The sequence below is a fragment of the Chiloscyllium plagiosum genome, chromosome 30 (genome assembly GCF_004010195.1).
Source record: "Chiloscyllium plagiosum isolate BGI_BamShark_2017 chromosome 30, ASM401019v2, whole genome shotgun sequence".
NCBI lineage: Eukaryota > Metazoa > Chordata > Chondrichthyes > Orectolobiformes > Hemiscylliidae > Chiloscyllium > Chiloscyllium plagiosum.
The window spans coordinates 34,337,710-34,354,167 of NC_057739.1; the positions used below are offsets into that span (position 1 = coordinate 34,337,710).

Genomic DNA, 16,458 nt, shown 5'->3' on the forward strand with positions numbered 1-16,458 from the left:
GATGTTGCCAGGGTTGGAGGATTTGAGCTACAGGGAGAGGCTTGAACAGGCTGGGGCTGTTTTCCCTGGAGCGTCGGAGGCTGAGGGGTGACCTTATAGAGGTTTACAAAATTATGCGGGGCATGGATAGGATAAATAGACAAAGTCATTTCCCTGGAGTTGGGGAATCCAGAACTAGAGAGCATAGGTTTAGGGTGAGAGGGGAAAGATTTAAAAGAGACCTAAGGGGCAACGTTTCCGTGCAGAGGGTGGTACGTGTATGGAATGAGTTGCCAGAGGATGTGGTGGAGGCTGGTACAATTGCAACATTTAAGAGGCATTTGGATGGGTATATGAATAGGAAGGGTTTGGAGGGATATGAGCCAGGATATGGGTTGGGATATCTGGACCGAAGGGTCTGTTTCCATGCTGTACATCTCTATGACTCTAAGTAGGTTCTAAAACACAAGACTAGTATGTGCATAATCATATTTGGAATGTAACTTTAGAAGCTCCATATTATTGCAATATTTCAAAATGTTTGGATGAAAAATTCTAATTCTGGCTCACCTACCCATTCATAAAATAATTTTTTTATCCTTTTGGAGATATATGGCATTTGTTGAAGAGTCTAGTTCTATATAGAAGACACTCGGGATAAATACAGAGCAACCTTTTATTGTTCATGAGTAAATACATTTGCTTCTTTAAATTTTTTGCCTTGGGAGTTTATTTACAGTATTCGAAGACAGGAGTGTTAAGTTTTACAAGATGAATATCTTGAGTAAAAAGTTATTTTGTATGAAATGCATTTGGAGCATTCATCATTTGTTTTCATAGAGAACTGTGTTGGTTAATTGGAATCTATAAGTTCCTTTAAATTCTTATTTCGTCAATACTTGTCTTCATTATTGTGAATTAGCCTGTTACTACTCTACAATTCAAAACACATTGCAATTTCAATAAAGAGTGCTCTTGAGATAATATTTATATCTATAAATGTGGATTTTCAAAGAGTGAAGTCTGGTAATACATTTACATTTACTTTAACAAAGGCATTTAGGAAATGACTATTTTCAGCTGTGCTATAGCATGCAGTCCTAAGAGTGAGTATTCTGTTAGCAAGATGCTCTCATTTGTAACTAACGAGCCTGTGCTTTTTGCTGATTTTTATTGTTGTGTTAATTCTTATTCCTTTGCTTTATTTTATTAACATTGTTGTTGTTTTTATCTTTTTGCATTATTAGACTGATTGATTCAGTTTAGTAAATTTCTTCTCATTCTGCCATCTTACACTATGTCTGCAAGCAAAAGATTAAAGCAAAAGTGATAGAGAACTCTAATTTATTTGCAAAATGGTATTTCTGGAGCTTGAAAAATATTTGCTGGATCCTATCTGAAAATTTATAGATTTAATTTCAATGAATTGAAGTTGCTTTGCAGATCTCATTGTTTCATTTTCCTAACATATTATCAATGCTTAATCGCAAATATAATTATTCTATGAGTTTGAGTGTGGAAACACAAAAATACAGTCATTAAAGATAAAGTCCTACTGGACCATTAGACTTCTTTCTCCTCAGAGAGAGAGAGAGAGAGGGATAATTGATGGTAGTTTAACCTGAGGGTCACCTCGCCTCAGGTAAGGGTTTGGGAAGGAGGGTCCATCACTCTGCAACACAAACCAATCATCAAGTCAACTGAGCTGACTGACACCCAACACAATTATATTTGTAATGTAATCATAATATATCCTCACATAATATGGAAATAAAAATGTTTAAAAATGAGCAGTTAAATTTGAATATTGTGCAATGTAATTTAAAGAATTTCCAAATTCAGTCAGAAGTAAAGTTTTGTTTTCTAAAACTAGTGGGTTTATTGTGGAGGATCATTTTAAAATACACATTTGAAAGAAAGATGAACAGGAATATGTTCCAGTACGATCACACAATCCTATGCTGTCACTGGTAATTCTATTTTATTTCATCCACATTATGCAATAATTAATAGTTTAAGAATTAAGAATTTAAAGTGAAAAAGGCATTGAGAAAAAGGTCTAGAGACAGACATTGAAGTTTCAATGTCAAAGGTGTTGAGCTGTAGGTGGAGGCAGTTATTTGTAGAGGTGGAGATAAAAACTCCTGCCAATGAACAAGCTTTAAAGCTTAGTTTGGGGTTGAATAGGGATGTCGACGTTTCGCAACATATGGGTCTCCCTGTGAATGGGGGATAGTCTGTATTCTTGCTATAGACAATGATGAGGATTGAAACCAGTAGCTTGGTACTCATTGAGCAAAGGCTGGATATTGCACATGGAGTCTAACACCATGGACCAATCAACGGAAGTGATCGAGATACCAATAGATGTCATTGACATACATTTCAGAGGTGACCCTGTGGAGATGAGGAAAAGGAAGAGGCCAAGAATTTTAGAGGTCTCATGCAGTGTTGGGATGAAAAGCCACTCCTGTAGGTGTGTTACCTGCATTTACTCAGGTAGAAATAAATTCACACAAGAGAAAGGAGATAGTTAAAGACTGTGCAGTCTATATAATTGCAGAGAGAGCAAGGTAGGTACAGTCCTCCAACACTGTTCATCACTTTAGCCAGTGCAATCTCAGTGCTTTGAGATGGGCAAAGGAGAAGGAAAAGAAAAATCAAAAAGGGAGTTATCCAGCGAATTGGGAGGCAAGAGAGTCTTGTTAAGCTGGAACCTTTCTCCCTGGAATGTAGAGGTTGAGGGGTGATCTTACAGAGGTTTACAAAATCATGAAATAGCAAAGATTTCTTTTCCCCGTGGTGGGGAGTTCAAAACCGGAGACTTAGGTTTAAGGTGAGAGAGGGAAAGTTTTAAAAGGGACCTGAGAGGTAACCTTTTCACACAGAAGGTGGTGCATATAGAGAATAAACTGCCAGGAGGAGTGGTATGGACAAATGCAGTTACAACATTTAAAAGACGTTTGGACAGGTACTGCTCCTAGGATGCTGCCTGACCTGCTGTGCTTTTCCAGCACCACTCTAATCTAGACATGAATAGGAAAGGTTCAGAGAGATTATGGGCCAAATGCAAGCAAGTGGGACAGGATTGGGGAAACCAAAGGATCTATTTCTGTGCTGTATGACTCTATGAAATATATATGACCTTTACAGAGATCAGAAATTAGAAGAGAGTAGATACATGAGATATAGATTTAAACAGTGCTTCTAGATGGGATACCTACTGAATTGTTCTCTGACCCTATAATGATGTGGGAAAATGGTGATAATCAAGTGAGACTGAAGATTTAAAAACATTTTAATGAAAGCGGTGAATACATGAAAAATAGTCTAACCAAAAATACTAAATACTATTCTACTTTCTCCCCTTCAGAAAACATTGAGTAAAGGTTCTTTGTAGCAAAACACAGGTGCTTGAAAAATTTCTGAAACATAACAGTTCATTCAATCTTGGAAAAGTCAACGAGGGCTTGTAGATCAATACTGAATAGAAGTTAAATTTGGTTCATAGAAGTATAAATATTCTGGATTGGAAGTGCCGGTGTTGGACTGGGGTGGACAAAGTTAGAAATCACGCCACACCAAGTTATAGTCTAACAGGTTTATTTGGAGGCACTAGCTTTCGGAGCGCTGCTTCTTCATCAGGCGGTTGTGGAGCAGAATCATATGACACAGAATTTATAGCAACAGGATTACAGTGTCATAGAATGTAATATTAAACAAATTTAGCTTGAGTCTTTCACCTTTTAGAATGATCATGTTAGTTTCAGTTCCTTCACATGTAAATCCCAGAACCTTTTTAAAGTTACATTCTCGAGATAGCTTTTAACAATAGGTGCCATCTCAGCTCAGATAATGCATTGAAGGTGTGAGGTTAAAGTCTGTCTGTGTCCTAATATTAGGTCAGACTGATTCTGTTTCTGAACTGGGATTTACAGACTTTTGCATTTATTTATGCAGTTTTTGAGTAAAATAAAATGTAATTCTGAAATTATAAATTCACCCCACAAACTTATATGTGTGTGAGTGCAGGGGAGACCGAGTGAGTATATGTGGATGTGTCCTAAATGTTAGGTCAGACTGATTCTATTTCTTAATTGGGATTTACAGACTTTTGCACGGATTTATGCAGTTTTTGAGTAAAATAAAATGTAATTCTGCAATTATAAATTCACCCCACAAACTTACATGTGTGTGAGTGAAGGGGAGACCGAGTGAGTGTGTACATGTGGATGTGTCTGTGCGGGTGTGAATGTCTGAGAGAGTGTGTGTGCCATTCTCCAAGGCAGACCTCAGGACAGGCAACAACGCAAAGTGGCTGAGCAGAGGATGATAGCCAAGTTCAGTACCAATGGGGATGGCCTCAACTGGGACCTTGGGTTCTTGGCGCACTACAGGTGACCCCATTGCACAATACACACAAACACAAGCATGCGCACACACACACACACACGCACACACGGTCCCTCTCTCATACACAAACTCTCCTCAAACGCTCGCACATATACCTCCCCACATTGAAACCCACACACGCACCCTCTCACAGACTTATACCCCATTACATTCACACACACATACATTCTCTCTCACAGACACGCAGACTCCCACATACACACCCACATGCATACTCACTCAGTCTCCCCTGCATATACACACACACATACAAGTTTGTTGGGTGAATTTGTAATTGCAGAATTACATTTTATTTTGCTCAAAAACTGTATAAATCCATGTAAAATTCTGTAAATTCCACTTTAGAAATAGAATCAGTCTGACCTAACATTAGGACACAGATAGACTTTAACTTCGCACCTTCAATGCAATATCTAAGCTGAGATGGCACCTATTGTTAAAAGCTATCTCGAGAATGTAACTTTAAAAAAGTTCTGGGATTTACATATGAAGGAACCGAAACCAACATGATCATTCTAAAAGATGAAAGACTCAAACTAAATTTGTTTAATATTATTTAATTTGTGTAATCCTGTTGCTATAAATTCTGTGTCATATGATTCTGCTCCACAATCACCTGATGAAGGAGCAGCGCTCCAAATGTTAGTGCTTTCAAATAAACCTGTTAGACCATAACCTGGTGTTGTGTGTTTTTGAACTAAATATTCTGGGGTTTACTTGAATACCTGTGGGATTAGAGAAATTTCATAGAGTTTATTTTAATGGCTGTTTACTCCTTGATGATTGGTGGGTAACATAGAAGCAAAATATTTTTCTGAAGTTGAGGTTAAGATGTAATTTTGAGTGAAGTTTAAACTTACTCAAAACCTATTCATTCATAGAGTTGAAAGCCAAGTCTTATGTATGGGAGAACTTGATGTGGATGCGATGTGTTGAGTCGGAAAGTTACCAATTTCTGAATTATGAAGCTAACCTTGTGCTCTTAACAAAGTTGTATGGTATGTTTAATATCATCCTATGTAGTAAGTTCTAAAACATACTTCCCTTTCATATTGATAATTGTAACAAAGTGCCCTTTGATTGTTTGTTGTCTCAGGGTTGGATCCTAGTGGGTTTCCCAAAAACTAGAGAACAAGCACTTGCATTACAAGAAATGGGAATTGCGCCAGAACATGTTGGTAAGTTATCATGGATAAGAATGTTAACTAAAAGCAAAGTCTTAAAAATTAATCTTAAAAATAGGATGAAGTCATCAGATTATTGCACCCCAGAAAAAGAAATTTAATTCCACATTTTTCCCTTAAATTGTTGTTATAATAAAACTATTCATAGCCATCAAGTGGATTCTACATAAAAAATAAGTAAATTACTGCTGGAACTGTAAAACAAATGCAAAAAATGTTGGAGAAACTCCTCAGATCTGACAGCATCTATGGAGACTGAAACAAACTAACATTTTGAGTCCAACATAACTCTTCTTCAGAATTGAATGGAGTGGGAAAATGAGTCCTTCTATACTTTTGACAGAAGTGGTGGTAGGGTGAAATGGTATACAGAGGTAAAAACAATGACTGCAGATGCTGGAAACCAGATTCTGGATCAGTGGTGCTGGAAGAGCACAGCAATTCAGGCAGTATCCGACGAGCATCAAAATCAACGTTTCGGGCAAAAGCCCTTCATCAGGAATAAAGGCAGAGAGCCTGAAGCGTGGAGAGATAAGCTAGAGGAGGGTGGGGATGGGGAGAAAGTAGCATGACCTGGGAGTTGCAGTGGGAGAGGGACTCCCTGAGATTCTTGTAGAGAGAGGAGGAAAACTTCTTCAAGGCAGGCATCCTTGCAAGAGGATTCGCAATAGGGTTAAAATCAACGAGGTAAAAACAATGACTGCAGATGCTGGAAACCAGATTCTGGATCAGTGGTGCTGGAAGAGCACAGCAATTCAGGCAGCATCCGACGAGCAGCAAAATCGACGTTTCAGGCAAAAGCTGTGCTCTTCCAGCACCACTGATCCAGAATCTGGTTTCCAGCATCTGCAGTGAAGTGGACTTTATAGAATATGAGTTCAATAATTGGGGCTGTTAACCTGGTCCATTCAGGGAGCCCTCTTTGACAGATACAAACAGGAGTGTCCCCTCCCCTTCACTGTTTTGATCACACAGCACTGCCCTTTGATGTGAAGGGCAGTGCTTGTCACTGGCCACCCGGGTGTTTTCCTATCTGCCTGGTGTTGGAAATTGAATAAAGATTCGTGCACTTTGTGTCTTTCACTGTGTCTCACACCTGCGCACACACACCATGGGTGGTGGGGATAAAATAAGCACTACCGCACTTAGGTGGTAGTGTGGGGGTTAAAATTAAAAAAAAGAAAAAAAATAACAGGAGATTTTTGGAAAAAAAAAGAGAACAGGAGTGGCGCACGGAGTGGAATGCATCATTTCTCCCTCCAACTCTATTTTGATTTAGTCCCTACCCTCCCCTTCAAAAAAAAATTAAAAAAAAGAAAATAAACAGGAGTGTCAGAGGTTCAGTTCACTTTGAGAGCTGTTTCTGTGCTAGCTGGGTCAGTGTTAAGTACTATGCACATGTAAATAAAGGGTGACTTGGTGATAGCATACTGGCCTCTTTGAGTGTGGGATTCTGTTTTATTTGAGATTAAGTGTGAAGGCAAGCCTAAAAATGGAAGGTATTTCTATTTGGGTTTTCTTGCGCAATTACATTCTTCTCAGCTCATTACATGAGCATGCATGGGTCAAGCACTAAAGTTTATATGCAGGCAGGCATGACGTTCTATGCCAGGGACCTTCTGGGCCCCACTTCCTAAGGCACCATATTTACAAAGCAATTCACTTCTTGCAACCTAGGAGCATCACTTAACCTCTCATCATCTTCCAACCCACCCTGGAGATGTCTAATACAAGGCGACATTTCAGAAACACCTCCCTCAAAGTCCTCGTGAAGCTCATTCAGGAGAGAGGGGAAATTCTTTTCCCTTGGGATAGCAGCAAGAGGCCTTTCTGACTGATGAATACAGACTGAACAGAGATGGCTGTGGAGGTCAGGACCTGTGGATAGTAGATGAGAACCTAAGTTGAGTACCATAAGAGAACAAATCATCTGTTATGCTCAGCTAGCGATGCACTATCTATTCAATATTTCTTTCCCCTATGAGTGAGCATTAGTACTGTAAACTTGCCACAGAAATGGACTGTCCCACACAGATTGGCTGCTAGGTATATCCATTAGATGTCTAATATATAGACAACATCTATCACTTATTGCAACTACCAGGGTAGTACTACTTTCACCACAGACATATTGCCTGTCACGCTACAATATTCAGCAGCTGACATACTGTCACACCATCAGATCCCTCCACTTTGTTCACAACTAGGAAAATGCACACATCTAATGGCTTTTCACCAGAAGTTTTCATGGGATAAGGATACAGTAACAAAATATGATCTGAGATTTTTTTATTTTGAAAGTATACTTTATTCTTTCTGTGAAGTCTGTGAAGTTCTAAATCAGTTCTGTACAGTCTTTGCGGAGACAAGAGATAAACAGCACATTGGAATTTTTGAAAATTTTCAGCTTCTCTACAGTTGTAAAATCAAGATATTTTCTACATATCAGTAAACTATTTATGTTCATTTTGGGAGAGGGTCTGAACGGAGAGGGTCTGAACGGACCCCTGTTATACTTTGGCAGAAAGACCTTAGACAGTGGTCTTTCCCTATTGAGCCTTGGTGGCCTTCAGCATGTAGTTCTTGACATGAAGATTTGTTGATGTCATGTACTGCCACACATACTAAAGTTTTATTAAAGTATTGTGTGCTTGATTTGCATTGATTGAGGCTTTATCACTAGGTGGCTGTAAATATTCAACCTCCTCTCCAGCACACCCTCGTTCCCATTGCTCTCCTGCCAGCTCAATACCTCACTCCTCCAAAGGAGGTCAGGGTCCTTATGTCAGATTAATCCCCGCCCAGGTCTGAGAATGATTGTGCTTACTATGCACATCTATACATGCTTATGGTCTTAGTTCAGGATTCTCTTTAGGTTAACATGCAGGTTCAGTTGGCAGTTAGGAAGGCAAATTCATTGTTAACATTCCTTTTGAGAGGGCTAGAATACAAGAGCAGAAATGTACCGCTGAAGCTGCATAAAACTCAGACCATATTTGGAATATTGTGAGCAGTTTTGGGCTTCGTGTCTAAGGAAGAATGCGCTGGCCTTGGAGAGAGTCCAGATGAGATTTCCATGAAGGATTCAGGAACGAAGGGCTTGTCATATGAAGCGCAGTTGAGGTCTCTTGGATCTGTACTCAAGGAGTTTAGAAGGATGAGGTGAGATCTCATTAAAACTTATAGAATACAGAGAGGCCTGACACTGTGGACATGGAAAAGATATTTCCACTAGGTGGAGCGACTGGGACCTGATGCACAGCCTCAGAGTGAAGGGAACTAAAACGAGGATTTTCCTTCACCCAGAGGATAGTTAATCTGTGGAATGCATTGTCTTGGAAGGCTATGGAGGCCAATTCATTGAGTATATTTGAGACAGAGATAGATTTTTGATTAGGAGGGAATCAAAGGCTACAGGAAGAAGGCAGGAAAATGGGGTTGAGAAACCTATAAGCAGTGATCAAATGGCGGAATAGCCTACTTCTGCTCCTACAAATTATGATCTGTCTGCCATGACTCACTATTGCCCTGTCTTCTTCAGCGTCCTTATCATTAGCATTGGCTCCTTCATCACCATCATTTGAAGAAACAGGTGGCTGCCCATCTCTCCCTCTTCTCAGTTCTTACCTTGTCGTTTAACTTTGCTGTGCAGGGCACAGTGACAGTCACAGTCCTTAAGATCCTGTCCATTAAGCACTAGAGTATCCCTCCTGAGTGGTCCAGGCAACAGAAGCGAAACTTCTGAAGGCTACTTTTCTACTCAGTGATGGCCCTCGTAAAGATATGAGCAGAATTGTAGCATTGTTCAACATCAGTCTGAAGTATGTGCACTGAGATCATTAGCTATGTCTGCTTCTCACCACAAGCCAACCCGGAACAAACATTTGAGCAACCTGGGAACTGTGCAAATTGTAACCAATATGACAGCTACAGAAATTGTTGCCTGTGATCACAAAGGAGCTGGATATTGAGAGAGTGAAATCTCTTTCTGTTTAGGAATCTGGCTGGTTAATGTGATGAAGCTCTGATTGTCATGTGTGCAGTTGATGACCCCTTGTATCTATGAGAACCCAGCAATGGTTGCAAACCCGACATCTCAGGCACCTTGGGTCCTTCGGTCTATGGTGAACTGGACAAACTGTGCTGATTTCTTATAAATGTAATCAGTGAATTCACAAATGTGCTTATGGGCTGCTGATTGAGAGATGCAATATGTGTCCTCATTTGAAGTTTGAAAGGAGTCACTGGCTGGAAGTTTAAGTGCCACTGATCTTGAGAGCACTGCCTCTTATTCAATTTACCCACTCATTTCCCACTCGAGCATATCTCCCTCAACGGTCCCCTTTTCACATTTTCACCCATTCAGTGTGATTCTTCTCTTCTGCTTGTCTGACCTTTCCATCAAGATCTTCAAACCCCTATTAACCCCAAACCTCTGGTCTCACCTCCTGTCACTGGTGCTCTAGGACCTAAAGATCTATGGTTGGCAATCTGAGGAAGGACTTCCACCTTAGTGAAATGTGGAATCCCTGTCTCCAGCCAGTTATGATTCGGAGATGCCGGTGTTGGACTGGGGTGTACAAAGTTAAAAATCACACAACACCAGGTTATAGTCCAACAGGTTTAATTGGAAGCACACTAGCTCCTTCATCACAATCACCTGATGAAGGAGCGTCGCTCCGAAAGCTAGTGTGCTTCCAATTAAACCTGTTGGACTATAACCTGGTGTGGTGTGATTTTTAACTTTGTTCAGCCAGTTAATACTCTTCAGAATGTTAAATAACTGCAGCTATTATAATTGGAAGGCATGCATTCTCTGCTATCTCTTGGATGGTATAGTGGAAAACCAGGTCCTTTGTTGCCATTCCCTCATCATCACTGAGTCATAATCCTGAAACTCCCTCTTTTACAGGACTGTGGGAGTACTTATACTTCATGGACTGCAGCAGTTCAAGAAGGCTCACTGCCATCTTTTGAAGGACAATTAATGATTGTCAGTAAATGCTGGCCTAGCCATCATGCCCACAACCTTTTAATAAATATGTGACAAAAACTAGTCAGTGGTAGAAATTAAGGGAACCGAATTCAATCACTCTCTTTCTTTACGATTATAGAAAAAAAACCCTTTTCATTTTTTTGGAGAGTTTTATATTCCTTAAGTTGCTGGAGTATGAAATGTTTGTTTTCTTTGTAATCAGCAAGAGTATTGTGCTCAGGTGTATTGTAAATAACAGTTATTAATACACCACATTGGAGCTTCAAAGAATTCCTTATTAAATCAGTGCAACATTGCCATCTCCCATATTAACTATCCTTATGGCTTGTCTGATTATGATCGACCATTTACTGCCAGTTGCACTGAATTTGAAGCCAATTTTGTAGAACTTGTGACTGCCGGGAATTGGCTTGACACTACCCAAACTGATTTCATTTAGGACCCTTGACAGCTGTCAGAGACTTTCATCCCATCTGTCTGGGGCTGGATTTAAAACCAGGCCAGCATTTATACTCAACATAAGTCAGTCTGCTGGACAATTAGTTTATTTGGAGCCTTTCAAACTCTTTCAAAAAAAAAGTCTTTGTTTTAGTTATATGTTAGCATTGTGCTGACTTAATCATTTGGTGAACTTATTTGACACTGTTGCTTCATGTGCCAAATCTAAAGGAATTCCAATAAAGAAAGAAAGAAATAACCAGATGAAAGCTTTAAATCTATAGGAACAGGAGTAGGCCATTTAGCCACTTAAGCTTGTTAGAGAGGCATCATCATTTACAGCTCAGAAGAAAGCCATTTGGCCCACTGAATCTCTTTGTGAATCAATCTAATCAGTTCTTTTTCCTCCACTCTATCCCATAGCTCTGTAAGTTTACTTACTTCAAGGGGAGCTAGTGGTATTACGGTAATGACATTGGACATTAACCTAGAGGTTCATACTGTAGGGGCATGGGTTCAAATCCCACCACGGCAGCTGGACTTTAAATTTAATTAATTCATCCAGAATATAAAGTTAGTCTTAGTAATAGTTGCCATTAAACTGTCATTGATTGTGATTCTTTTATAATGGGCTTTATGGAAGAAAATGTGCCATCCTTACTGGTCTGGCCTATATATCTCTACCATAGCAATGCAGTTGACTTTTAACTAATCTCTTACATTCAGGAGTCACACAATACCAGGTTATAGTTCAACATTTTGAAATCAAGTGGGCCACTTCAGCTGATGAAGGAGCAGCAATCCAAAAGCTTGTGATTTCAAGTAAACCTGTTGGACTATAACCTGGTGTTATGTGACTACTAATTTTGTCCATCCTAGTCCAACACTGGCATCCCCACATCACTCTCTTATTTGGCAGAGCAAGCCACGGTTAAAAAGCAATCAGGTTTTATCACTAGACCTATTAATTCAGAGACCCAGGTCATGTTCTAGGGACCTGGGTTCAAATACTGCCATGGCAGATGGTGGAATTTGAACTCCATTAAAAATATCTGAAATTAGGAGTCTAACAATGATCATGAAACTATTGCTAATAGTCAGGAAACCACCTTCCCCACCCCCCAACTGCCACTCGGTTCACTAATGTCCTATAGGGAAGGCAATCTGTCCTTACCTGGTCTAGCCTAAATGTGATCTGCCGTGCCCTCTAGCCAATTAGAGATAAGCACTAAATGCTGTCTTAACCAGCAATGTCCACTCCCATGGATGAATAAAAAATAATTAAACCTTTTTAGATCCAAAATGGATTACCTCACAGATGCCTCTCTTGAAATCATTTGCTACGTGAAGTATGTGAAAAAATTAATGATCTCCAAGCTGTGTAAGCATGATCAGGGAACACCAAAGTTATAAATATTACATAGTAAGGTTGGATCATCTTGATTCCTTGCCTGCATACCAGTAAGAGCAACCTTTTTTTGTAAAGGGTAAGGATACATTACTTCTTTGTTCTCAGACAATTTGCACTTTTGTGTCCAAGAAAATATACAATAAAAACAGCTGGAAAATATAGTGCCATGCCTTGTGATTTTACAAAAGTGTAACCTTAATCATCTTACAATTAAGTTCTAGACTGAATAATTCTTATACGTATTAGATAACAATGATAAAATCTGTTACACAGCAATGAGAGCAAGAAGTAATCTTGATGTGTAAAACCATAATAAAAAGATTTTTTTTTCTAATCTTGAGCAAAGTATCTTTTCAGCTCAACTTAATTGTTTCAAAACAGTGATAATGCAAATTATCCTTGTTTGGAAGGACTTTTTAAAAAATATATTTTTATTGAAAAATAGATATTTTAATATTACAACAAATACAAAACAGTACAAAGAAAGAACACAAAAAAGTTTTAAAAACCCAAACCACCCTCATGCACAAATGTATAAATATATATATAAAAATATAAAAAATCTCAACTAACTAGTTAACTAAATAAATAATAACTAACAACAAACTAATAAATAATAATACAGCTTAGCAAACCAAAACACTAGCTCTCAAAATATCGAGAGCACTAATTTCCATAATTCATACGTTCACAGCTCCCCTGTCTGGATATCAGATCCGTAAACACAATCGTTACAGCTATATAAAAGCCCTCATTAGTGTGGCAGACAAATCTGTGTCCAGGTATTCCAAAAAGGGCCGCCGTGTCTTATAGAAATTCTCAGTTTTGTGGTGTACTGTACTTGTAAGAAGGTGCAAGGGGATATATTCCATAACAACCTTACGCCAACTCAACAGGCCCAGGGGATTTTTGGACACCCAACCTAACAAGGTATTCTTTCTTGCGCAAAAAGGATGTTGAAAAGATTTTTCTTATGCGCACCTACAGGGAATACACTGGGCAGGTCAAGAAGAAGAGAGATTGGATCCTTCTCCATCCTTACACTCAAAATCCCCTCCATTGTACTTGCCACAGTGCTCCAGTATGTTTGAAGCCTGCCACAGGACCAGAGACAATGGGTAAGAGTGCCCATACTAACTTTACACTTGGGGCATGTTGAAGATACTCCTGGTTTAAATTTTGATAAACGATCTGGAGCCAAGCGGACCCTGTGGAGAATCTTCAACTGTAAAGCATGGATCCTATTGCAAATTGATATCTTTCTTGCGTTTTCCTAAACATCTTCCCATGCCTGTGAGGAGACCTCAATGCCTAGCTCTCTCTCTCTCACAGCCTGCCAAGCTGATCAAACTCATATGAGGGGCCGCCCCCCCCCCAGTTGATGATATAGAGTGCTGACAGAAAGTGTACTGTTAGCACTGAGCAGCCTCTTCTCTATGTCGGATTTGTAGGGATCAGTCAAAAGTGGAGTCTTTTTTTGAATAAAATCCCTAACTTGAAAAAAAACAAAAGAGGTCCCGGCTAGATAGCTTGTATTTCTGCACTAACTGGTCAAAAGACTCCCTCAAATAAATCACCCATACAAGACACACCCCTAGCTGCCCAGAACTTGAATCCTGAATCCATTATCCCCAGTTAAAAACCTGGCATACCCACTATAGGTGTAAGAAAAGATGTTTTGCCAACATTGCTTGCTCTCTGCTGAATTGCCCTCCATGCTTTAACAATATTGACAACTATTGGGTTATGGCAATATTCCTTAACAGTCCTCATTTTGTCCAAAAACAGCAAGCTCGTAAGGGGGCACTTTGCCTGCGAGGTTTCGATATCTAACCATATTGAAAGAGGGTCCCCACAAGTCCAGTCACTCACGTAAGATAAAAGTGAGCTCAGTTGATAGGTTTTAATGTCCAGAAGATCCACTCCCCCCAATCTGTGAGGCAACTGCAGTTTAGCTAATTTAATAAGGGGCCACTTATGATGCCAAATAAAAGAGCTGATCCAGCCATTCAGTCTCCTGAACGTTTGCTTATCGAAAATCAGGGGGAGCATTCATATAGGGTACAACAAACGGGGAGAATATTCATCTTAATAAGAGCGGAAGTACCTCCCCTCTTTGATGATCTTCTTTGATTTTGTCAAATAATTGAATAAAATTAGCTTTAAACAACCGATCAAACACTGGAGTGATGAATATGCCCAAATACATAAAACCCCTGTGATTACTTAAATGGGAATCGAGATTCACCCTCAATACCTTGTACCTTCGTAAGACCACCCATAGGCATAGCCTCTGATTTTGCAAAATAAATCTTGTACCCTGAAAAAGTGTACCAAGCGAGGCACCGAAACTGTTGGATTTGACAAAAGAAATGAGGATATTGTCCACATACAATGAAATCTTGTGTAATTTTGACCCTGCTTCTGGAGCCAATATATTAGGATCCCTATGAATGGCCTCCACCAACGGTTCAATCACCAATGTAAAAAGCAATGACAACACTATTGACTGCCCCTAAAAAATTGCTTGATTATACCCTATTGATGATGACTGCAGTGAGAGGGTCACTGTAGAGAACCTTTACCTATCTTATAAAGGCTTCACCCAAGCCAAACTGCTCTAGAGTATAAAAAAGGTACGGCTACCCAACTCGATCAAATGCCTTCCCTGCATCTAGAGAAATCACCAATCCCTGTATTGACTGTTGTTGACACTCTTGAATTACATTAAGCAGCCTCCTAACATTATTGGAGGATCGATGGCCCTTTATGAAGCCCATCTGATCCTCTTTAACAATAGAAGATAACACAGTTTCCAGCCTTAATTCAATAGTCTTATATAGGATTTTAAAGTCAACATTTGAGCATGAAATGGGCCTGTAAGAAGCACAGTCCTCCAGGACCCTCCCTTTTTTTAAGAATAAACAAAATATTGGTCTCTCTTAGAGATGGCAGGAGATTATCATGACTGTACAAGTCATTGAACATGTTGAGTATTGGGCCTGACAATATGCTTATAAATTCCTTATAAAATTCGCTGGGAAATCCATCAGGACCAGGGGCCTTTCCAGTCTGAAGCTGCTTCACAGCATCCAGCAGCACTTGCTCTGATAAGAGGGCATTGAGAAAAGATTCTTGCTCGGGGGTCACACCCAGAAGCTCCAGATCCTGGAAAAAGGACTCCATCTTGGCCCGTCCCTCCTCACAACCCTCAGATTGGTATAATTCAGTAAAATCTCTGAAATACCACATTAATCTTTTTAGAATCATATGTTAGGTTCCCAGCGCCTTTCCTAATCAACGTGTTATGGACAAGGCTAGACCACTCAAACATTTTTGAGCTGGCAACCCAGATCATAACTTTACAATTTGTTTCAGCATGTGCACAGAGAAAATTACTGGGTGTAAGTTAGCTCGGTTGACTACCAGGTTTTAAAAGAGACAGAAATTTATTCACAAAATTACACAATGAAACACAAAGAACAGAATAAAGAATCCCTATAGAACACAGTCTATTCAAACTAGACTTAATTATGCTGTTCTGAATATACACAACAGTTCCCAATAAGCAAACCCCCTCAAAAAACAGTAAAAGAAAGGGAACAGATGCTTACAGGTTAAAGTTAGAAGGGCAGAAAGAGAGAGAGAGAGAGCCTGTTCACTGCTGAACTTCTACCTAGTTCTGGGCTGAACTGCTCAGCTAGAGAGCTGACCACTCCCCTTTAATTATGCAGGTCACTTCCAAAACATGTCCACTTTAGCCTGAAGTCTCATCTGTTAACATATACAGGGGAACCTCGATTATCCGAACGTTATGGGTGGGCAATATTTTGTTTGGATAATCGATTATTAGGTTAATTGATTAAATGCCTTTCCTCTCGGGCTCGGAGCTTTAAAATCTGCTCCCCGTTCAGGGTATTGCAGCAGCACACAGCATGCGAGCCCTCGCCCCCTGACATCGTCCACCGCCTCATCCAACTCCGCCCCCAAATCCACCTCCCACCCCCCAACCCTGTCCAACACCAGTCCCCCAACCC

At 39.8% G+C, this 16,458-nt stretch overlaps 1 protein-coding gene across 3 annotated transcripts in view; it reads left to right on the forward strand.

Annotated features, from left to right (window-relative positions):
- The window catches only part of ak8 (adenylate kinase 8), a 178,116-nt gene that overhangs the window by 59,038 nt on the left and 102,620 nt on the right, over window positions 1-16,458 (forward strand). For 2 of the 3 annotated variants that reach the window (XM_043720309.1, XM_043720310.1), the window contains exon 6: window positions 5,489-5,570. The exons of the other annotated variant lie outside the window; for it this stretch is intronic. In XM_043720309.1, coding sequence (XP_043576244.1) covers window positions 5,489-5,570 — 82 coding nt within the window. The remainder of the gene's footprint in view (window positions 1-5,488; window positions 5,571-16,458) is intronic. 3 annotated transcript variants of the gene reach the window in all.